The 24832-nt window shown below is 36.5% G+C and overlaps 1 protein-coding gene across 1 annotated transcript in view; it reads left to right on the forward strand.

The window, feature by feature from the left end:
- The first annotated feature begins 274 nt into the window (after nucleotides 1-274).
- ENPP3 (ectonucleotide pyrophosphatase/phosphodiesterase 3) overlaps nucleotides 275-24832 on the forward strand; it is a 36088-nt gene continuing 11530 nt past the window's right edge. The window contains exons 1-15 of the mRNA XM_027634173.1: nucleotides 275-585; nucleotides 2321-2399; nucleotides 5107-5229; nucleotides 6424-6549; nucleotides 8040-8100; nucleotides 10242-10339; nucleotides 12925-13004; nucleotides 13565-13684; nucleotides 15036-15145; nucleotides 16530-16595; nucleotides 17397-17469; nucleotides 18817-18925; nucleotides 19088-19216; nucleotides 20318-20349; nucleotides 23238-23365. Coding sequence (XP_027489974.1) covers nucleotides 469-585; nucleotides 2321-2399; nucleotides 5107-5229; nucleotides 6424-6549; nucleotides 8040-8100; nucleotides 10242-10339; nucleotides 12925-13004; nucleotides 13565-13684; nucleotides 15036-15145; nucleotides 16530-16595; nucleotides 17397-17469; nucleotides 18817-18925; nucleotides 19088-19216; nucleotides 20318-20349; nucleotides 23238-23365 — 1451 coding nt within the window. The 5' untranslated portion in view covers nucleotides 275-468. The remainder of the gene's footprint in view (nucleotides 586-2320; nucleotides 2400-5106; nucleotides 5230-6423; nucleotides 6550-8039; nucleotides 8101-10241; nucleotides 10340-12924; nucleotides 13005-13564; nucleotides 13685-15035; nucleotides 15146-16529; nucleotides 16596-17396; nucleotides 17470-18816; nucleotides 18926-19087; nucleotides 19217-20317; nucleotides 20350-23237; nucleotides 23366-24832) is intronic.

The raw sequence follows: 24832 nt of genomic DNA on the forward strand, positions 1-24832 counted from the left end.
AGGAATCCCCTGGTGCTAAATAAGGGAAGGGATCTGAAAACATAGGCGTGACACAAAACACGAAGTAAGAAACACGAAGTAAGTCTCCTTTCCTGTTGGTTTTGTATATTCAACACGTTCTTTAAAGATAACAATTCTCTGGAATTTTAACCAAATAGCTGAGTACTTGAGTTTGCATTTTATCGCTTAGCAACTCCTAATCTCCGTTTAAGAGTTTGCCCAGTACCATTCTTATCTTGAAGAGTTCCCTGAACAGAGATAATTCTTTTCAGCCTTTGACCTTTCAGAGTCGTTTTCCTGCTTACTTTGGCTTTCTGCAAAACTGACACTGATGCAAAAGCTAAGATCTCATAAAAAAACTTATGAGCAAAGTACTAAGAACTCTTGAAGCAGGAGTACCATCTCACTCGCAGCTAACCCAGCTGGGGAAGACAGAAGACGCCCAGCTGAGGGGCAGATCTCGGCAAAATGGAGCTTGAGGATGATATCACCAAGGATTACAGATTATCTTTGGAGGAAGTATCTTTAAAAACAACAGAGTACGTGAAGAAAAAAAGCGTCCTGAAATACAAAGTCATCTGTGCGGTAAGTAGGTGCTGCTCTTCAGTGCTGCTAGCGTAACAATTCTCAAATCTGCAGGATTTTTAGAAGTTTAATTCTATTAATATAATCATTCAGGGTAACTTGATAATCGGTGGTTAAAATTTTACTGCATGACTGCACTAGCTTCACTGGCAAATTTCTAAAGTTCTTCTGGTACCTATCAAGCAATTTATTTTTTTTCCGGCAGTTTTTGTTTTACCTCGTTAACCTGACAACTTTATTGCTCAGCAAAGACATTGCTTCAATATTTTTAGACATTCACTTAAGACAGATGCGTTTGTGGCCAAAACAGCCGCAGTTCCTTTTTGCTTACTTTTTTGTCTTTCGATTTGTCGTTAACAAAACAGATCATGTAGGCAACACGTTGGCAAAAAACACTCAGAAAGCAAGGCATGGGAAAAGCCTAATTAACCATTTCGTTCAGTATTCAGTCCCACATCTCAAATATGGTGTCAACTTTCCCTCTTTCCCAAGGTTTTCAGAGTCATGCAGCTGCCTTATAGATAATAATGTGTTTTGTTATGGCTTTAAAACCTTTTGTTGTAACTTCTGTTTGTGACCACACAAGAAACAAACATTATATATATATATATATTTTAGAAAGACTCAAGACTTAATTTTGAAAACAGCCCAATGGAAAAAGAGAATCAAGCTACTATATTTTTCAGCTCTATGTCATCAGAACAATTTCATGATACGATTTCCTATTTAATGTTGCATTGTTCAAGGATTGCATAAAACATTAGGCAAATATTGGAAATTGTGAAAAAAAATAAGGAAGAAAAATATGACTTCTTTTCCTTAAGTCTCCAGTAAAAAGCAACGAATCATGAGAAACAATGTAGGAAAAATGCGTGACTGTGAAGGAAAGTGAATTATGCTTTAAAGCGCTACTTAGAAGAGTAAAGTGCATATTCGTGCACTAGTTTTCAAATGCCTACTTATACGAAACCCAAAATCTAAATACTGGAGGTGTAAACTGTTAATATTCTACACTGATTATCTATGTTTTTGATAAACTATATGCAGGAAGTACTTCCTTGGCACCTTTTTTCTGAAAGCTTAGGCAGAGAATTGTATGCTCACTAACAGTAATCACACTGCCTGATAAATCCTGCAGAGAACAGAGCATATGCATTAGGAACAACTTTTCTATCGATAAGTAGCTGTAATCTTGAATTTAGATATAGAACTTAGCTGTGGAAAGCTTGAATATTTGAATAGGTGCTATCAATGCTATTTCACCTTAAGAATTAATGTCCCAAAATCTAGAGTCTTTGTGTAAATGTTATAATAAATGCAGCATCTTCTCTGTGTACCAAATACAAGTTTTGGGGATTACCTTCAGCTGTGTTATTACTTGTAGCAGTTGAATTACTTGCTGCTGTAATAGCTGTACTTTCAATTTAGTATCATCTAGATATGACATTATTTATTAATTTCAATTACAAATGTCATCTCCCCAGTTACAACACGGGACTAGCCACAGTTTAAAAGGCCTTGACTTGTAAGCAGTTCACAAGGTGAACTGAATTCTTGTGCTTCTCTTGTCTTCAGGCTCAGAATGTCTCCGATTTTTTGAATGACAAGTTCAGAGAAGGGATAAGTTCAAAAGAAATCACATGTTCATAGAAATATTAATCATACAGTTAATTTCTAATAAACTTAACAGTTTATCACAGTTGTGAACTTTGGTTTTCCTGTATCCATGAAACAGATTCTGCTGTGTGCTTTGGTGGCTGTATCCCTGGGACTAGGTTTAGGACTAGGACTGAACCGTGGTAACCAGGAGCAAGGTATGTATGTTTATGATACTTTCAGCATAGTTACCAATGAAGCTGGATCTGGTAAAGGCTTTCAGCAAAGGCTCTTTTATAGTGTAATGTAAATGATCTGTGGAAACTCACAACCTGTGAAAATAAAGCTGTTGCATTTTTCAAGTTGGACTGTGTAAAAACTGAACACTCAAAGTCTATACTCAAAAAACCTATTCTAAACCACCAAGTGCCTTGCTGATCTTTCCAGAAATGTGAAACCTAGTTCACAACAGATTTGAAAGTTTTATTATATTGATACTTTTGGGAAATTTGAGATATGCATTGTCTTATTACATATAATGTCTTTCAATATTTTGTAGAAGAAATATTATTGGACCATCTTCAGGACTCATACTTTGAGTATATTAGTGCAGCTGGTTGATGATAATACTGATCACCAATTTTCTCTAAAAACTTAAATTTCTGTAAAACTATGGTAAAAAACGGCATAATGGTTTGAATTGATGAAATGTTATTTTTTAGTTAGAAAAACAAAGTAGTGTTTTGATGAACTGGATGAGAACAAACAAACACAGCACACAGTGAATTAAATAAAACACTTCCTTTAGAATCATAACAACAGTAATCTCACATTGGAGGAGTTCGAGGAAGCACAGTCTGTTTCTCATTCCTAACCAACACATATTGTAGTTGTTTACCTAGTAGTTTATCAAGTCTTAGCTCCTTCTGAAGTCTTTCAATGCTATGGGCCTAGCAAATAAGGTGAAGTAGAACTGTAATTGTTTTTTGATGATGCTTGTGTTGTATTATAACTTTCTGTGTAAAATGTGTAGACACTGGTTAAATCTTCACTGACATTTACTTGAAGAACTTGCTCATAACTGAGGTAAGTAATGGCACCAAATGAGCATGTTATGATTTTGGTGCCTCTGAATGCAGGTGTTATAGAGCAACCCTAAGTAGGGACTGACTAACTTTATTTGCAATTTTCATAACCAGACTTACTTGGGAAAGATGAATTAGCAACCCATGGTATTGCAGTGCAGACTGGGAGGTACAACCTCAGCCCTGAGCATCATACACCTTTGTGCAGCTGCATTTGCTATGAGTGCAGTGGGAAAGAGTGTTGCAGTTAAGGAACAAAAGGAGTCACAGTAGAGGTGGGTGCTGGGGGATTGTGATCTTGGGAGAATGGGCCTAGAAAGGAATCAGGATTATCTCTCATTCTCTATGTTTAAAAATTAGCACAGAGATTGTGTATGGTGATAATAAAATTGCGTTTATACACTCAAGGTTAATTGCCTTATAGCTCCTGTAATAGTATTGACTATATCAAATAAAAGTTAATGAAGTACTAAATTCCTGACCTTGAACAGTTGTTTAAATATTGTGAAGAATTAGAAACGTGGTCTGAAAATTATGAGAGCTATGAACAGTTTCGTTACAGACAGAGGAAAAGGTTCATATTTTTGTATTTATTTTTTTCTGACTCAGACTCATGATTCTGTATCATTTTAAATCACGTAGACCACCTGAACAACTCTGTGTTGTTCTCTATCACTGGATAGAGAAAAAATAAAATTAAGGACTCTAAACTTTAGCCAAAAAAGCACAGCATATACTTATGTATATTTGTGAAAAATTCTAACTCCTTCTTGACAGAACAGACTCCAGTCATAACACACTTAACTGTCAATTACTTCTTACCATCCCTACTTTTGACGTGTCCATTTGTGACCATTACATATATTGTTTATTATTATTGTAATTATTTGCAAGGCTTTCTTGTGTTGAACAGTAGTTGTTGATTTAAGCGCTTCAAGTGCAAGGTACAACATGACAACTTTCTACATGTGAAACAAGTTGTCTAGCTTGAAAAAAGTCTTTTAACTCTGCATGGTTTCTACACAATGGATATGAAAGCCCAAATTTTGTAGGCAGTGCACCCTGCAAAAGCACAAACCTTCTCGTAGTTAGAATTGTACCGGCAAACTGGAGTAGTTACTTATACCTATCCCTGTCTAACACTGTGAGTAGAGAAGAAAACTGGAAATGCAGGTGCTCAGCATGGTTCAAACAGTATTTCTGCAGTATAGAGAATGTGGACACAAGGTTTGTCCATGTGGAGGCTAGTGTGGACCTGCAGGTGATGTTTGGACATTTGCCCTGGTGTCCCCCAGGTGCCCTGCCCTGACTGTGGTGCTGGGGTGGGCCCTGGCTGCTGGTCTCTGCCCAGTTGCCCCTGGGGAGCCCTCATGGCTCTGGGTGCCCAGCCCTGAGGGAGCCCCCATCCCATGAAGCTTCTTGGCAGGTATATTAGGGAACATCCCAAGTGGGACTCACTCTTCCTGTTTCATCTCAGACCCAGAAATGAGCAAGGGAGATGCCAGTCTCCCCCTGCTTCTGCTGGGAGTGTGGAACACCCAGGCATTGCCTCCTGTGCCACTGCTCCTGGAGAGACTTGTTGCAGAAGCAGCCCTGCCACAGGCTGTGGGCCAGCATGGTCCCAACAGCTGTCAGGACCTTCAGCACCCAGAGGAATTTCTACAGCTTCCGTTTTGCCTCATTGGCTTGTGTGCTAGTGACTGCATTGGAAAATGACTTGGGAATTGGATTTGGGAAATTATCCCGCACGTTTCTCCTCGCAGCCTATGTCCATGACCGTTTAATCAACCTACCTGGGAGGGTTATCCAAACACTCAGTTTTGCTACCTTCTCCTTACAGTCAGCTGCAGACACAAGTGCAGTGACCCACGCAGGAAAGACGTGCCTGGCTGCCAGTGTGACAGTGGCTGCAAGGAGCGTCGGGACTGCTGCTGGGACTATGACGACACCTGCATGGAGCCAAGTATGTTCCCCTACAAGGAGTGCTCACTGGTGTCCATTTTATTTTGAGTTTGTTTTTTTCATGTGACTGTAATAGGAAAAGGGTAATTCTTGTATTTATGCAGTTAATACAGAAGTTATGTCATATTCCCTCAGGGGATAGAATCACAAAATAGCAGAATGGTTTATGTTGGAAAAGATCACTTGAGGTCATCTAGTCCAACCTTCCTGCTCAAGCCAGGTCCCCTAGAGCACACTGCTGAGAATTGTGCCCAGATGGCTTTTGAATGTCTCTAGGAAAGGAGATTCCACAACTTCTTTGGGCAACCTGTTCCAGTGCTCTGTCACCCTCACATAAAGTTCTTCCTCATGTTCAGGTGGATGTGGCAGTGTCAAGCTGCCCCTGCAGTCATATTGCTAGAAGGCCATAACTTGGTGACCTGACAGGACACAAAATCTTCTCATGTCTTTCTCAAATCAGACTCCTGTATTTTTGTCCCCTATGGATAAACAAAGCATTTGTTGTGCATATTTCCTGGCACATATAAAGCTGTAGATGAGCATGAGCAGAAAACATACATTATCTTTAAATAGAACACTTGAAACGACTTGTGCTTTTGAAAATGAGTGAGTGTTTCCTGGTCAGTTATGCTCTCCGGCCTCATGCAGACCTTGGTGAGGGCCTGGGATTGGAGGAGTCCATTTATCTTGCAGGGGGCCAGCCCAGCTCTGCATCAAGACCAGGCTCCTCTCCAGTTACTGACTCTGCTTTCCCAGCAGCTGGTTAGATATTTCTTCATCATTATTACTTTTTCTGCGGGCTTCAGCCCTTGCTTCCCTTTTTGCACTCTGCCAGGAATCATGTGCAAGAGCAGGAAAAAGATCAGTTTCCTTCTCTTACTTCTCTGTAGGAGAATATGAACTGGTTGAGATCTTCCTGGAAAGATGGAAGGCATTGAAGAGGATGACTTTGGGGACAGCTTTGTAAAATAAATTATTCTGTAACTCTGTATTACAGAATTTAATGGCCAAAGAAATAGGCTTTACGTGTTAAGTGAAATGTTGAATTTTCCTTTCAAAGAAAACTTGTAAAGCAACTCAAGCAGTATATGCAAATTGTAATTTTTTTTCTTTACCTGTCTGGGGGATTTCCACACAAAGGAGTTTACATAAGGTTGTGTGACCTGAACTATAATATTTTTCTTCCTATTTTCAGCTCGATCTTGGAGGTGTACTAATTTCCGTTGTGGTGAGACAAGGATAGCTGGAAGCTACTGTTCTTGTTCTGATGATTGCTTGCAGAAAAAAGACTGCTGTGTAAATTACAACAGTGTTTGCAAAGGTAAATCAAAATGCAAAAAAGTTTTCATTATAAATTATCCCATGAAATAGATAGATGGGGAAACATGGAAAATATAAATGTAGATGCATTTTTTCCTCAAGACTAGAGTCTGACAGTGACATTTTGGAAAATAAAGGTGTTTTGAGATAAAGCTTTTGGTATTTTTGACTGTGAAAACCAGTTTCTGGAGCACAATGTGAATGTGTGTCATTCATAAAAAGACAGAATTATTTCAATATAGTGGAAGTATACCAAGTGTGGGGGCTTTGGGTTGTTTCCTTTTTCTTTTTTTTAAATTTTTTTTCCGAGAATAGATGGAGACATTTTTCTGCTTCAAACTTCATGCAATCCAAAGTACATATTGTAGTAATCATCCCTAATTTAAAATTTCCCATCCTTTTTTTTAGAAATCTATTTTCAGATTGTATTTCTTATGTTTTATTTATTTCTGAATATCTTTGTTCATGGCTAATTGTTTCATACAGGTTCTAGCTAACCACATAAAGGATAGCACTGGTATATTTAGATTACAGGAATGATATCTGAGGAGTATACTGATGACATGGTATCTGCTATCAGAATTCTGTTATATTGTGAAGTGGCAGAGATTTAAGGCAACCCAGCCAAATTATATTTGTTATCTAAACACAAACTGAAGCTAAACGCAGCCAGGTGTGTGACTAGGTGCTAAATTGATTGAGCTGACATGCTTAAGTTTACTGTACATCCCTGCCACTGGCTGCTTACAAAGAAAGAAATTACCAGCTTTCTGTGGTGAACTGAGAACTTCAACAGACATTTCTTCTTCTGTTTTCTTCATAATCTTTCCTTTTAAGATGCTTTCTTTTTTTCGTATCTTATTGACCTCCCTTATTTTTTACATAGAGATGGGCAAAGTTCAGAAGTATAGCTGTGAAGCACATGGAAGATGTTCAAAGGAGAACAGAAAGAATTACTTGAAATTTGAAAGCTGTGGTCAACAAGGGAAGATTGAAGGAATTTGGGCGCTTTACAGTGTGCTGATTTTGGCCAACTTGGAGCTTAGTTTCCAGCTAGGGTTAAACCATGACATACAGAAAGAAAAAAAATGCTAAAGGGAGGCCTAGCAATCATCTCTAAGTGTGTAAGTGGTATCTGCAAAAGAAAAATGCAGTAATCCAGTGTGGACAGGATACAGTTTAAATATTTTTTTATTTAAAACCAGAAAAAAAACTAAACTAAGCTTTCATAGTGATTTCTTCTCCGTTTTGTTTGTTTGCTTCACTCTGTAGTATATGTGCTTTGTTTTTAAGTTACAATTATAAGCATTAGCCCTTCCAGGATTTGAGGGCTTAATAAGTTGATTTCCAAAGGTATCTTTAGCACTACATTTCTGTATCAAAGCAGAAAAAATTCCAGGAAGTGCTCTAAAAAGATCATTCAGGAAAATTCTTTGTTCTTTTGGTGTGGTTTTTTTTCAATGCTAACTCAGTATTTTCTTTTTCTTTTAGGTGAAATACCTTGGGCAGAAGAACCATGTGTGTCCCTTGAAACTCCTCAGTGTCCAGCTGGGTAGGATAAAATAATTTTGTCTTCTGAGCAAATAAAATCCTTGTGATGGTCAGAAACACTGCAGTGTTCTGAAGCAGATTTTCATATTTACTGAGAGTAAGGTTCCTACTCTAAGGAATATTCTACAGAAGTGGCTGTGGCTAGGAATGCTTTTTCTTTCTAAAACCTTTGTCATTTTGTTGTACATTCATTGATCATTTACAGTTTAGAGCAGAGTACAGGAGTTCAAATCCAGATTGAAAGTCAGTCTGCAAAGACCTGGAAAAATTATTAGGCTTATCTCAAGGTTCATTTATCACAAATTGTTCATAGTCCATTTTATGTTACGATATCATATCTGTGGCAATTCAAATAAATCACCTTATGCAATCAATAATAAGTGTTAGAATCTGTGATTGCAATTCTTTGAGCAGCAGGGTTGTTTTGGGTTTTTTTTGCTTCAATTGTTTGTGGGAAGAAAGGTGTGTGAAAAAGAAAACTATGAAAGTAGCTTTATATCTAGAAATGCTAAAACAATTTTACTATTTTTGCTGTGTTGCAGAATCATAGGTAGAGAATAGACAGAAACATAATTTTAAAGTTGTCCTCAAAGAAAAATGACTAAATTTCTGGTTCAATTATGGTATTTGTGATGTTATCCATTATTGTATTTTACTGCCAGTTTAGTTTAATTGGAGCAGTAAGACCATTAGTATTGTGGCTTCTTCATGGGTTCCTGCATGCGCCTTCCAACATAGGTATAAAAATGTACTTTTTAGGTCAATAAATAACTTGCTGAGTTAACACAGTTTCCTAGGCTAAAGCTTAGAAACTAGGAGAGGAGGGTTTCTTTACATCATTACGATGTAAAGCTCCCTTTAATTTCAGATTCAAATCAGGAAGCTGTTTTATACAAACTGTATTTATGCAAACTATTGATGCCAGTGTAGTTCTCTGTTTTGGAAAGACCACTGTGAGTGAAAAACAAACTAGGGTAGTGATTACTGCCTGATGTCAATACGTAACTTTTTTTTAATAGTTGTGACTCAAAGTATTACTCAAAAAACTAGTTTGGAGTCAGTTATCAGTAACTGCATTTTATCAATCATTTTATCTTCTAATATTTTCCAGACTTATTTAATGAACTATTCCTATAAATTACAAATACGGATTTTAATTCTTTTTAAAGATACTATGTATAATGAAGCCTACTTCAAACCACATTTTTACAAAACTGCGTTTACTACATGTTCATAATTTTTATGTTTCTTTATATGTTTCTGAGGAGACTGCAGAATATATAATGATGCTAAAATAAAGACTGAGTTTGCAGTGACTTATCTTACTGATTTTGTCACTCGGTATTAAGAAAAGAGGTACTATAGCACCAGCACTTCATAACCACTTTTTTCCACTTTTCTAACCATTTTTCCTTAGTAGTCCTTTTACACTGGTTAAAAGAAAGCATCCTTAATAACTTTGAAGTTTATTTCACCTCCTAGTTTGAATTTTTATAACAAGTATTTAAATATTGTTCTAGAAATCAGCTGCAGTATGTGTCTATTTTACTGTGCTTACAGTGTGAATTCAGATCTGAGCCTGTTGTCCTTGTTTCTTTACCTAAAATCTTACCCTAAGCCCATTAGCAGCTTCTGCTTTTAAGTTTAGTTTGTCAGGGACCTGGAGGCAAAGTAGTGTTCTCCAGCTCCATGAGAGTTGGGAAACTTGAAAGACATAATACACAAAGAGCACGGGCTGCTTAGTGATGTCTTCATAAAGGAAATGTGGTAAGGTAAGGGGTTAGCCAAACCTGACATTGCAAATACGTGACATTTCTCAGCACTGAGGCTAATTGACCATAACTGCTTGCTGGGAGACTGCTGTACTTTTGCAGTCCTTGTGTAGCTGCCTTGAAAGATTTTTTAAAATGCATTAAGACTCAAGAGATAGAAGTTATCCCATTTCTATGTAGATATGTACTTTGACTGTTCTTTAGTCTGGGTTCGTATTTGGATGCTAGTCTGCAGAATTTCTGTTTATTCGTACTTGTAATTAAATATCTTTAATAAAACTATTAACAAAACCCAGTTTCTTTTTCCAGGCTTAAAAAGTAACCAACACTCCAAACTTCTTTATCGTGATAAACTCCTATTTTCTTGTAGTTTTGATCTGCCACCACTTATCCTTTTTTCAATGGATGGGTTTAGAGCAGAATACTTGCAAACTTGGAGTTCTTTGCTGCCAAATATTGAAAAACTCAGTAAGTTACCAAGAGTGCTTTGACTACATTCTTTAAAATCTGCATGCAACCTCTCCAATCCCTTTTGCTCCTGTCACGCGTATGTGTTGCTCAGCAATAAAAAAATGAGAAATCAGGTTTCCCTCATCTGTTGTATATTTTCATTATTATATATTCTACATTAATTCTTGTATTTGACTGCAGAGCAAATATGGCTTTTTTTTAACAAGGCCTTTAGTACTGGTCAGCAGCTTTTTATTAAATAAGTTGTTTAACACTGAGAAAAAATTATGGGGAAGAATTTCCTGCATTCTCTGTTCTGCATTGAAAACCAGTTGAATAGCTGTTAAGGAGATCAACATTGAAGTATAATACTAAGAGAAAATGCATTGGATTATTGGGAAATTTTCCTCAAAGATTGATTTTTTCAAGACAGATATTTTAAGATGTTAAAGAGAAGCTCTATGTTTAAAAGTCTGAAAGTGAATATGATTATATTGGACTTAAATGAAATATAATTTAAATATTGGCATAATTTAATATCTTGATATTATTGCAGTAAGGCTCAAGTAGCTATTTTCCAGTATTTCTCAATATTGAGAGGAAGAGTAAGTTGAAGATCTTCAACTTGTGCTCTAAAGGGCTCTAAAAATGAGAGCCATTAGTGTACACTTGGTTAAAATTTCCTCGCTTCATAGAGCTCTCAAGACACTTTGTACATGGACAAAATGTCTGCATATTTATTCACTTCTTCTCAGCAGTAATATTCTAAATTGACAGTATTCGTATCTCTTCTGAATATGTCATATTACGTTTCTATAGTGCTCATTTGAAAACTTCACCTGAATGTTACAAAGTACTAAATTTTACTAAATAGTTAACAATCTTGTTTGTGGATAATGACAGTATCCAGAAGCCTGAGCTTGAAGCAATGTGCAAACCTGACTTCTTGTGCAAATGGTTTATTCTTTGATGTTGTTCTGACTTGAAGGAACCTGAATCATTGAAGAAATCATGCATGCTGAAGTAGTCCTCAGTTCCGGTCTTTTGAAACAGGTGAAAAGGAAATGCCAAATTGACAAAAGGCACAAATACGATGCAATGAGTATGTTTCCAAAAAATACTTTCAAAAAAGAGCAGATATTATTCAACATTACTCATCTTTGTGGTCAATTACTTATGGACATTCATGCTTATATTTCTCATAAATCTACAGGAAATGGAAATTCCTTTCTTTGCAAAAGAAAAAATGCAATATTGATTTGTAGCATAAAATATTTTCTCTCTATTAACTGCATTAACCTAGAACTTTCCATACAGCTTTCAAGCTAGTCGTTACAAAATATGTGCACTATGAATATATCCCCTTTACTGTTCAAGAGAAATCCATAAAAAATCATGCTGATTTTCTCATGTATTTGTCAATTATTCAGCCCTTCTTCAAACACACTTAAAGCCTTTTTTTTCAGTACCTACTGGCACAGTTTTGTTGAAAACTTTCAAACTTTCATTATTTGCGTTGTTTAGTTGAAATCAGCTTCCATTCTTTGACTGAAATTCTGTACATCAAAGTGTAAAGTATTTGAGTATGAATGAAATAATCATCTGGCTACAGCTTAATATAGTTAAGAGTTAGATTTAAAAATGGCATTAAGACATCTTCCAGTCTTCACACCTTTCTTTTGTGGTTAAATAAGTTGGATACTACAGTGGATTTAGACATTAGAGATGCTCAGGTGCTACATACCTTGGATTCATGAAAAGTAATGCAACGTTTGGAGATACAGATAGGACACCTGGCATGGGATTTGCTATATATCAGGACACCTACATGTCTACATATGTCTACATTTGGACATATTCTTGGAGGTGTCTGCATGTGAGATGTCGAAATGCTCATTGAAGTCAGTGCCTTCATGGTTAGTACAGTCTGTACAGTGCAGCGCAAGAGCCTAGAGAACAAGGCAGCTCATCCAACAGACAAAGGGTGCCACAGGACAAATTGTTCCCTTAACCTATGTATTTAGTATTCTTAAGAGTGCCATGGCCTTCAGCAACCATGTCAGAAGAACACAGATCTGGCAACTTTCATGCAGATGCCTTGGACACTAGAGGATATCTGGAAAAGGCACCCAGCTCCAGTGCTTAAGCAACTGGTCCTTCCCTACTGGTCACCAAACAGCTCTGCAGAATATCTTGCTTGGTCTGATGTCAGGCTCAATCTTATTGCATAAAGATGTATGTCTAGGACATTTTGGACCTCAGAAGTATCTGAGAAACTTATTTGGGTTGGCAGACAGGATGTAGGAGCAGCATCTAAGGCCAGACAGGATCATAAAAGACTTCTCAAACAACCCTAGGCCTCCAGGATTTAGGCAGCTGAATTGAGCATCCAGGTCCACTGAGTACAATGGGACAGTAGGCTTAGCTCACAAGGAGACACCAGGAATGCAGGCATCTTATTTTGGGGTCACATTTCTCCATCTAATACTACAGCAGCTCCCTGTGGTGATTTTTTGTTTGTTTGTCTGTTTGTTTTTAAGACTGTTAGTTTTCAATTAAACAAATTATAAGAAAATTTATGTTACTATCATGATCTGTTGCAGAAACATGTGGCACACATTCAAAATACATGAGAGCCGTTTACCCCACAAAAACCTTTCCAAACCACTATACTATTGTCACAGTAAGTGAGAATTTTCTGGTTTTCCTTTTCATTATCTGGATGACAGAGAAAGGATTTTGTGGTGCCAGTCTTTCTGTGGGACATGGGAACTCAAGCTATAGGTATAGAAGAAAGATAGAGATGCTGAGGCAGGCATGATCTATGTGGCTATATATGTATGCTATCTGACCCTGGCCTGTGAACCCATTAGTCTTCATCTTTGTCAGTCTAAGTGGATACGGGTGAGTATGGATGCAGACACAGTCTATGGATGACAGTATGTGTTAGGATGGGTCTAGCAGCTGATATACAACCATGTGACTTATGGGGTACTCAATCTATAGCACCTTATGTTTTAATGGGGCTGGGAAGAAAATATGGAAATTCAAGGAAAAGTGGCAGACGCACTAAATTCATTGGCAGGAAGTTGATGATCTGTGTGAATTAGGAAAGTTTGTTCTGTTTCTGTGATAATACAGTCCAAAAAAACCTGCAGTGCTGTAACATTGCTTTGAAACATAGTTTAGGCTCCATTTGATTTCAAGACTAAGCATTTTATTATGTTTATTTTCATTTTGCAGGGGTTGTATCCAGAATCTCATGGTATCATTGATAACAGCATGTATGATGTAGACTTGAATGAGCATTTCTCACTTTCGGGGACGGAAAAATTCAATCCTTCATGGTGGAAAGGGCAACCAGTAGGTTTCTTTCTCCTATAGCATTTTCTTAAGTCCAGAGTGACTCATGCATCATACAATAAAACCACATAAAAAGGGAATAAAATGCAAAACTATGCAATATATTTTCAGTAAGTACTAAATAACCTGTAGACTGCCTACAAAATATTTTGGCTAGTATTGGAATGGATTTCTTGCCACAAGGAGCCACAGTAAATTTTTGGTATCATTTGATTTTGGGGTATTTTTTTGTTAGTCTTTTGGCAACTAACTACAAAATGAAATCTGAAAATCTAGTTCCAAATTATATCGATTTACAAATACACTTAAAATGTTCAGGCATATAAAAGAAAGGAAGGGAATAGCAAAAAGCTTGATTTCCAGAAGAATTAACAATTATGTATAACGTATGGCACATTTCATAACACTCCCCAGTTGTACCTATGGCTGTGATTACCATTATTAGTTTAGCAGAAATATCAAGCTGTAGTAATAGTACTAAAAATTAAATACATTACATAAGCAGTATATAGTACAGCTACTAATATCATCTACTAATATACATTGATGTGTGTGTGTGTGTGTGTGTGTGTGTGTGTACCTGTGTAGTCATGTTTATAGTACACTCAAATACATGGATTTTGGTGCTATTGATTCTTGAAGGATTCCATCAAGTTTGTAACAGAACCATAGCTGCACTTTCTAGAAATAATAGAAATATACTCTCATAATAAAATCATATAATTAGAATCCATATTTAGAATAAAAATAGGAATAGAATAGAATAGGATAGAATAATTTCATTTGGAAAGGACTTACAATGATCTTCTAGTCCACTGCCTGACCAGTTCAGGGCTGAGCAAAAGTTAAAACACGTTGTTAAAGACATTGTCCAGATGTCTCTTAAACATTGACAGGCATAGGGCAGCAACCACCTAGGTTGCCTGTTCCAGTGTTTGACCACTGTATCTGAAAAGAAATGTTTCCTACTGTCAAGTCTGAATATCCCTAAGGCAGCTTTGAACCACTCTTCCATCTTCATGATCCGTTCCACTGGCGTTTGCCACAGGAAGAAGGATCATCACCTATTGCCAATTATGGAAGTACTTGTGTGATTTTTTTCTTTGCTGACAATGTCCAAGAAATGACAACACCGTTTCTTCCATGCTACTAATTTTTCTTCAGAATGTGCACATAAAAAAGAAACTTCAAATCTGACAGTTAGGCAACTGTGTGATGTGTGAAAGAATAAAGAAAAAAGCATGCTTGTAGCACATATTTCTGATCCAATTATGTATTTCTACTTTAGTGATCTGAGGTCCTCCAGTGATGTAAATTACTTAAAATAATTTGTTTGTATCTTTACCCATAGATCTGGCTGACAGCAATGTACCAAAATTTGAAAGCAGGCACTTTCTTTTGGCCAGGCTCTGATGTTCAAATTAATGGAACATATCCGAACTTGTACACCATATTCAACAGGTAAGATTTAATAGAGCTTGTACTAAATTCCTGCAAATTACTCCAAAAATCCAGATGCTATTTGACAGTTGAAGGAAGGAAGTTAAGTACAGGATTTTCAAACAAGTCTGACAGATAAATGCCATGTCACATCATCTAGGTTTTGCCATGGAACTACCAAAAATAGCTGAAATTTTCAAAACAATTCAGGAGATTCACAATGACAAAGTCAAAGGATACTGTGTATTCTAGGAATACACTAGGAAAGCATTCTGGAACCGATTAATAGCCACTGCTAAGCTACACCAATGACTGCCATATTTCCATGCATAAAATCTACACATATTATATAGGTCTTTAAAAATACTTGCACTTGAGAATAAGCTTTCAGATAACCTATAACCTAACAAGATGAACACAAACTTGGAAACCATGGCAAGATGCTATAGGAGACAGAAGGTAATTGAAGAGAGGATGCTGGATAGGGAAGTTACTAAAGGAAGACAAGTTCTATATCAACTCCCTCTAGTCTTGCTTGCATGTTTAATAATGTGCACTCTGTTGCTGAATCATAGTTCTGTATGTTTTTTTTTAGCTAACTCATAGGTTCCACATGTGAAGCAACAATTACCTTCATAGTTTTTTTGTGGGGTTTTTTGTTGGTTTTTATTTGGTGGTAGAGATTGTTTGTTTAGGGTTTTGGGGGGTTTTGGTGTGGTTTTTTTGTTATGGAAGGCATTGTTATTAGTAAATTATTTCTAAATTTTTGTGATGATTTCAGGAAATTTCCCTGAGTCTTTGCATTTACAAAGATAATCTAAAGCAAACGTATAACTGTAAGTCTCTATAGATAACAGGCTTTGCAGTGATGTGTAGGATTGGTACTCAGAAAACACTTGAGTACTTGTAAGTAACATAAAGCTTGTGCACGACTTTGAGGTAAAGCAGAGCTATTAATGGGTAACTTCTTTCACAGAAGAGAAAGCATGATCTCACAAAGATTTTGATTGGGATATTACTTACTTTTAAAATATGAAAGTCTAAGGTTTATGCATGCTGGAAAGAATAAAAATTATTCTGAGTTGTACTTTAGATTTATTTCCTGAATTTGAAATCTCTTTCTTTTGCTTGCATATATTTATAAATATATGAGTAATCCCATCAACATCACATGTTTGTCTTTGCAAAATCAGGATGTGTCTAATTTACCATTAGAAGTGAGTAACAGTCAAGCAAAAATGAGAATAATAAAACTAATGACTGGTACTTTGTTAAAATGCATAATTTTTGAGTTCCAAATCTGTGACTTTAATACATGACTAGAGTCTGGACACTTTCTCTGTATCTTGGAATTAGAAGCACTTATCAGAAAATCTTGTTAACATAAACTTTTTTTTTTTTTCAGTTCAGTTATGTATGAACAGAGAATTTCAAGAATATTGAAATGGCTTGATAATAACAAATCTGAGAGGTAATACTTAGTAATGTCCAAGAAACTATAGCTTAAAAAGGTTTTAATGCTTAACAATTGAAATTTCTGTAGATGAATCATCATCTCAAATGATAATTTGCAGAACTTAAATCTGTTCTATAAGAACAGCTAATAATTTTAGGATCAGGCTGTACATACAAAAGTTGAAAAAATGAACATATTTCTGAATGGGGTGAACTGTTGTAAAAGTTTTATTTTATTGTTGTGGTTTTTTTCTTGATGCATGGCCTAGAGGAAACATGGAACATTCAGTTTCTAGTCTATGGATAAAAGCTTTCATATGAAAGATACTGCACAACAAAGGTTAATTTTTGAAAGTAATTGCAGGAAGTAATTCAAGATGGAAATTGTATATCTGTACCGATTGTGGTGTTAATTTTGTGACATGTAAGCAAGGGAAATCTTTTATATGATAATGTTTACAAAATCCTAATGTGCAGTTAGGAGATGATCTCTAGAGCCTCATTGCTCAGTCAGGAAGAGATCCTTTAGATGGTAGTTCCATTTACATCTCAAAAAGGAACAGCTTGTTCTGGTGTCTGATGTCTTGAATTTTTTCAGAGTGATTTCTGGATACCATTGAAGACACTAGGTACTGTTTTGGAAATGGTAATAACCTGTGTTGTTTAATTACAAAACTCAAAGGAAGTTGAATGATTATATTTGCTGTATGGACTTTTAAGGTTTCATTTAATATTTATTTTTCAAGTAAAAGTGTTCTTTTCAAATGTCACCTCCAAATCCTCTTAATATGCTATCCTTATCTGTTTCTAACTTGAGGCCTGATTTCTACACTTTATATATCGAAGAACCAGATTCTTCTGGACATTCATTTGGACCAGTTAGTGGTGGTGTAAGTAGTTTATACTTTTCTTAGACTAAATCACACTACAAATGGTGTTGTACTATGAATTTAAACAATTTATATACCTGGATAGTAGATTAAAAATTGCCATGACTGTTTTATGAATTTTTACTAAGAACTTTTACTTGTGGTTGAGCCCACTGTTATGATTGCAACACTGTGTGTGAATCAAAAGAGCTGTATCCAAACAGACTAGCAGAAAACAATTTAAGATCATACTATTAGAAATAATATTAATGGTTAAGTTCAGACTGAACTTTAATTATATTGCCAAGTGATACTTGGAACTATGTGGCCAGACAAATCCTTAGAATTGTCTTTTATTTATTCCTAACACTGTACTTCAGTGTTTCTTAATTTGTAACCCAAAAATATTATATTTCTACTTGCATGCAGGCAAAAAGTTCAGCCTTTAAGGATCTTAGGACTTATGATATCAGCTCCTTCCTGGAATGGCCTTCTTTAATATATTTGAAGATGGTCTTCAGCAAAAGGCCTTGTAGCGAACAAGGGCAGAAAAACCAATTTTGTAGGATAGTTTTAGGGCCCCTAAATGGAAAGGGAACTCAGAGGTTTTTTGTACGTAAAGGGCTTATTGTATGTGTAGTTGTATATGTGCACATTGTCCAGACACACAAGACATTTAAGAGTGCAGCAGTTAGGAGAACAAGTAGGGTGCAAGTGCTCAGACTTGGAGCTCTCAGACTCAGCTGGGTATCATTCTTACTGTAGGACTTAGAGAAGAAATATAAGTCAGCTGTGCCAAGTAGGAAGAGGCATCCTCTGTGAACGGCTGCAGCGTGGGCTGGGCTGGATTTCTTTCCTTTTACTTCAGTGGGGGTCAGTGGGTTTTTGTAGGAAGTTTAAAGGGACTGTATGTGTGAGACGAAGGCACTGTGCCTTCTTGGATGTTATACTGGCCATACAGATAATACATGAGTGTTAATATCTTTGAAGCACCACTTATTGTTAGTATGATGACATGTCATAGTAGAACAAAAACAGTATGATATTTTTATATAAATTTGGGAGTGAGGAACAAATTCAATCTGAATGTGTTCCTTTATTCCTTTCAATAAACACATTTTAACACTTCGTTTTTCTGGAGTAGCAGAAAAAATTATTTGTGAGTCTTTTTAAGATGAGTATTCTGTGGTAAAGTAGTGGAATTCTGCACATCTATACTCTAGTGGTAATGGAAAGAGAAAAGAGGAAGCAATATTAAGAACTAGAAAACTGACAGAAAAGCTCACTTTTTTAGACTTTGATGATTGCATTTAAGTGAAAACTTGAAATAAGAAAGAAAAATTCTAATGTAACTGGTTTATCTCACAGGTAATTAAAGCCTTACAGGTAGCAGATCAAGCACTGGGGATGCTTATGGATGGACTTAAACAAAGAAACCTCCACAACTGTGTAAACCTCATTGTTTTAGCTGATCATGGTAATATATATACCTCTTTTTTCAATCTGAATTTTACAGAGTAACTGTTTTCTTTCTCTGTGTAATATATGTGCTTACTAGTTTTAATCTATTTTATAATAACTTTATCTTCCTTGCCATATATTGTACATAAAAAATAACTGTTTCTATATTGTCCTTTAGGGATGGAGAAGACCTACTGCAAACAGTTAGAATATATGACTAATTACTTCAAACAGGTTGATTTCTTCATGTATGGTGGGCCTGCAGCCCGCATTCGAGCACAAAATGTTCCAAAGGACTATTTTACCTGTAAGTGGTGATAAATCCTGGGATTGCATAATCAATATAGCAGGAAATAAATATATAAATAAGGAAAATGGGTAATCAGTAATAAACAGGAGAGTGAACCTAATCATCCATGGAAGTTGTTTGGGTATTTTTTGCAAGAATGACCCCTTTAGATGAAATTTGACATTAGCTTTCTAAAAACAAATCTGAGCATTTTACAGAAGAAAAATTCCTACAGAAAAGTAAGACTGTTAAAGGAAATAAGTCGACAATTATACTGAGATTGAGACACATACAAAACATCATTATTTTCTCCTCCCCTCATTACTCTGCTTCTGTCTGACTTAGACTGTTTTCTACTTAAACCAAGGAAAGGCTTCTTTATGTTGTATAAATATTGTGCCTACACGTATAAGTACAATTAGAAAGAACAAATAAAAGTTGCAATGGGGTCCCAGCTCTTACTTGAGATCTGGAAGAAATATACCTCTAAGAATACTTTAAAAATTCTATAAAGTCTATACACTTGATTTTACCTGCATTCTATTCCCTGACGCAGAAAGGTTTGGGATTTTTTTTTTCCAGTCTGGTAGCAATTTTTCTTCTGTAAAATGCTCAGATTTGTTTTTAGAAAGCTAATGTCAAATGGTCAAAGTCACTCTTTGAAAATTTGGAAGGTGAAAGTACTAAGACAGACTGAAATTTTTTTCTGTGACTGTTACTGGAAGTGGAATACAAAATGAGTACTCCAGGTCCAGCTCAATGTAAAAAAATTTATACTTCAAACAGAGGTTAGATAAAACAGAAACCCTTGGGTCTGATAATCATTCAGCTTTAGGTGTTGGCAATCATCACCATGGCAGTTTTCTACAGTCTGTCTTGACTTACCCAAAGTACTAGGCACTTCCACAGGCACGCTTAGAGGCAGTTACCCTTGGAAGTGTAACATTCCTACATTACTGACAGTTACCCTTGGAAACATAACATTCCTACCTGTTATGTCTTCACAAGCTACTAAAGAAAATCAATTTCAGAGACAGAAAGCATGCTGAAATTTTTTTCATGAGGCTTTGGACCTTCAGCTGTTTGAATGTATGTTAATTCATCTTTTCTTTTTCACAGTTGACTCAGAAGGAATTGTTAAAAACCTCACAGTGAGTAAATATTTTCATAACATTTCCTCATAGCTACTCTTAATAGAACTCTGATCAAAAGGGACAATTTGTAAAAAAATAAGACTACAGTGCCTGTTTAAATAGTGCACTGACTCCAGTGTACTGTAGGAGGCAGTTCTGGAAGTTCTTCAAAGATGATGCACCAAGGTTTGCCATAGGGGACCTCTGTTCAGAGCAAAAGATTTTTCTGTACTTCACTTTGAAAGAGGAGTGGTGGACTTTACATGGAGAAAGTAGGGTATATCTTCATTATAAAACACAGTACAGCACAGAGATGCTTCACATAACAGGCATCTATTAGCACTGGACCACAATTGCTGCAGCTAGGCTAGGTTAAAGCAACTTTTCCACGCAACAGATAATGACATCGTAGAATACGTTGCCGCAGAGTATTGTAGAGGATGGAAATAAAAATAGGAAAGGGGGATTTTAGACACATTAATACAGGGCAACCCTGTAAGGGCTTATAAACATGATCCACAAGGAACCTCTGACTTGAAAAATTCCTGAAGCCTACAGGAAACTGAGCAGGTACAAGAAAGAAGCTCTATTTGATACTTGATACTTGTTCTTACACTTTCTCTAAGTATCTGATTCTGGGAATTTTGGAGATCTGATTTGAAGCAGAGTACTAGGCAAGATGGACCTCTAGCATGAGGCAGCGTGGCTCTTTTAAGATATTTTATGATGTATCACTTAAATACTTGCAATGCTTTTATGTATGCTGCACCACCCCTGGGACCCATACTGGTATTTCTGCTTGGGTCTCTGCCATGCTGTGTGGATGTAGCACTTAAGGGCAGGTCCAAGTTTACCTGTGTCTCCCATATTGCTCCCATGGCTCTTTGTGGGTACACTTTGGCAGCTGAGCTCTGAAGGATGCAAACAAAGGAGTGCAGAACAGTGCCAAACAAAGGAAGTCCAAGTCTGTTTCTTTTATTGAAAGATGGTGTGACAGTGCATGTTTTTTTTTCTTACACTGTTTTAGATAGTTAATTCACTGCCCTTTTTTTTTAGTGTTCAAGATATACATTGATACATCTGGGATGAATGTGGTAGACAGACTAAAAAACTTGTAGGAGAGTTGTCTTTTTGTATTTCTTTGCATTTACAATTTACAGTGAGTAAATAATTTAAACTACTTACTCTCTATGTGCTGGCATAAATTCCCCTTCTTTTCTTCATTCTTTTGTGTGACTTGTCCTAGGGCAAGCAGTAGACAGAAGTTCTAGTAGTTTTAGAACAAATGCTTTCAGTTTGGAAAAATTCTGGGCTCCCCATTAGGCACATCTCTGACAAAGCACCACTAGATGTCTTCCTTTAACCTGTTTAACAGCTCAGTTATGCAATATTACACTTAGCTTTTGCCTGCCTTTGAAGTTCAAAGGGCGGTGAACCTTCCTGTTTAATTTTCTTCTGATTCTGAATGCCTAGGAGCATGTCCTTTATTCACCAGTATCCAAAGTAGATGCAGGAGTAGGATACCAATGGTTGGAAATAGCAGAGGAGCTTTTCAGTGCTACATTCCCTACCTCACTGTATGACATGGAGTCTGTCATATCAAAGAGCATTAGTGTGAGGGGAATATCGCAAAATGCATGTTGTCAACCTCAGTTGAAGCTGTTACTGCTAATAGTTGCAGAGATGTGATATCTCTTGCCTTATGGGAATAGCCCGGTATCAGGATACGTCCTCTTTTCTATTCACAAATGGTTAGTGTATTTTGTCCCTCTCAAGTTCTTAGAATGAGGGTTTTGGACAGAGAAGGGAATCGTGTGTTGTATATTAATTGCTGATCAACAGATTTAAAGTTGTATGTTGATTTCCTCTATTTTTCCCTTTAATTAAACCTCTTCTCCTGGGCTAGCAAACACATTGAATCCTTATTTTTCATGTGCATGGATTCCTCTATGCTTCTTTGATGACTACTGATGCACACTTACTTCATATGTTAATCTCATTCTGTGCAGACCATACAACTCAAGTACTTAGAGGTGAAGATGTCAGATCAGATTCTAAGGATGCTATAGTTTGTACAGCCTTTGTGGTGAAAGAGGTCCACTTCTGTGGCTTAGCTACCTTGCTAACAGCACTTCCCTCAGCATTTTAGATGTTCTGTGTAGTCCCAGGGCTGGATTCCTTATCAGGAGCAACACTTCTGAAACTTTGCCATGATGCTTGCAGCCAGCTGGAATGGCTTCAAATGGCCATGCATAGTTAAGTCTTTGCAGTATGTCATGTGGTTATCATTAGGCTCTCAATTCCAAGCTCATTCATGGCATACCTACTAACACAACAGTTTTGAATGATATTAACACATTAAATGTGGATGTAAAAGCTAAGACCTTTAGCTAGCAGCTGAGCAATGGACATTCACATAGCACGAGAGTACATGTTCAGGCTTGCAGCTGAAACCCTAGACCACAGTCTGTGTTATGTATACTTGGCTTGCTTTGTTATTTATTGAATGGTAAAGTAACAGAATATGGCAGAAATAAACTGCCAGGGAACTTTGTCTTGTAAAGTGTAACCTTACCAACTAGATGCCAGTGATATTAGTAGGAACAGATACACTAAACACTACTATTGAATGTCTTTCAGCCTTGGGTGTACCTTTACCTCAGTATTTGTAGACTTGGTATACATATTATATATACCATATTTTTTAACAGTTCCAAAAAAGGGCCACTTTTCCTTCCATTGCTTTTTGGGCCAAAAATGACATCTGCAGGTTATCTGAGAAGCTATCTGTGAATAATGGGCTCTGTGATTACGTTCATGTCACTAGGATGTTTGTGATAATTTTGAATGATGGGTGGTTTTTTGAAACAGTGAAGCTCATGACTGGACTCTTTGCTCTCGCACAGTGCAAAAGCTCCCCTCAGCACTTCAAGCCCTATCTGACGCCTGACTTACCAAAACGATTCCACTATGCTAACAACATTCGTATTGATAAAGTTCATCTTTTGGTGGATCGACAGTGGCTGGCTGTGAGGTAACATAATTTGTGTGACTGTTATCCTGTTTTTTTTCATCCCATTCTCATCCTTTTTATTTCCTTCACAGATGCCTCAGTTCCTTTAGGCTTGTTACATTTCCATGTTTATTAAATTTAAAATCTTTACTATGTGTAAAAAGGATACATGCCTTATACATAAAGCCAAGAATGTGTTACTAGTGTGATTCAAACTTTAATAGTCTAATATAAGAATCATCATTATTTCAGATTAAATTTTTACCAAAAAAAAAAAGTAAGCAAAAAGAAAGTAAAAAAATGAATACTACCTCAAGCAAAATTCTCAAAAATCACAGAATCACAGAATATGCTGGGTTGGAAATAATGCAATTAAAATTGTTACATAAAGCATTCTAATGTCTAGCCCTTTTCTTGACATTGCAGTCACCCCTCCACTGCCCTTCTGGGTTCTAAGGTTGATGGCTTCAGTCTGGTGCATGTGTGAATATGGCCAATGACAGTATTATGAGTCCTTCACCAGAAGGAATGTGTCCAAGTTTCTTCCTCACTCTGTGATCTGAATAGGTTCTTCCCATATGTGTGCTAACACTATAGTTTACTCATTCTTCACCGGTCTGCAAGTAAACATTACTTCTCAGTTCACTCGATATGGTGCATTCCACAAGTGTCAGACGTACTTGTATTATCGTGCAAAGATAGGATGATAAGGTAACAAGTTAGACATAACCACCTGGTCATTACCAACAATTGCTGTAAGAGAGAAACATTAAAAAAATAGCTCTGAGCAAGTCAAGAGCAGTTCAGACAAGCCTTAGACCCAAGGCTTTGAAAAATCAATTCAAAATCTGTGGTGTTTGCAGCAATACTATATTTACTGAGTTACAGTATTGCAGTAGAAGCAGCATGATCCAACTTGGAATTTCAAGACTACCAAAAGAGTAGAAAATTCCTGATCTAAATGAATATATGACTTGATTGTTTTGATGCAACCAAATAATCGTCCTGGACATATAAAAAGAAATGTCCACTGAAAAATCTTAAAATCACTCTTTTTTGAACAGTGCTCAAATGTTCAATCCTCTGAAAACAGGATGCTTGTGCTTTGTGCATTGAATTAATATGGGATGACTATCTCTTTATCTTTCCATGTGTCTCAGCAACGGGTAAATTAAAATAAGTGTTAGTCACTATGTCAGACTATTCTGACATGTTATTAATTCTATAATCCAACCCTATACTTCCACATCTCACCTTCACCCTTCAGAATCCATGATGAAAATGCCTTGCCTTGTAAGGCAAAATTCCTTGCATTCTTATTTATATTATTCTGCAGAGGCTGATATCAGAGTTCTCCCCTTATAAATTTTCTGTTAAAATGGAAACACCACAGAATATAACTGAGGTATTCTTCCTAAGCAGATCACACTTGTTCTGAAACCTGTAGCTAGGTGAAGTCCTCGTTTCAAAAGTAACCATTCTTTCAAT

This window comes from Corapipo altera, unplaced genomic scaffold (assembly GCF_003945725.1).
Source record: "Corapipo altera isolate COAL_440 unplaced genomic scaffold, ASM394572v1 2b, whole genome shotgun sequence".
In the NCBI taxonomy this organism is placed as follows: Eukaryota; Metazoa; Chordata; class Aves; order Passeriformes; family Pipridae; genus Corapipo; species Corapipo altera.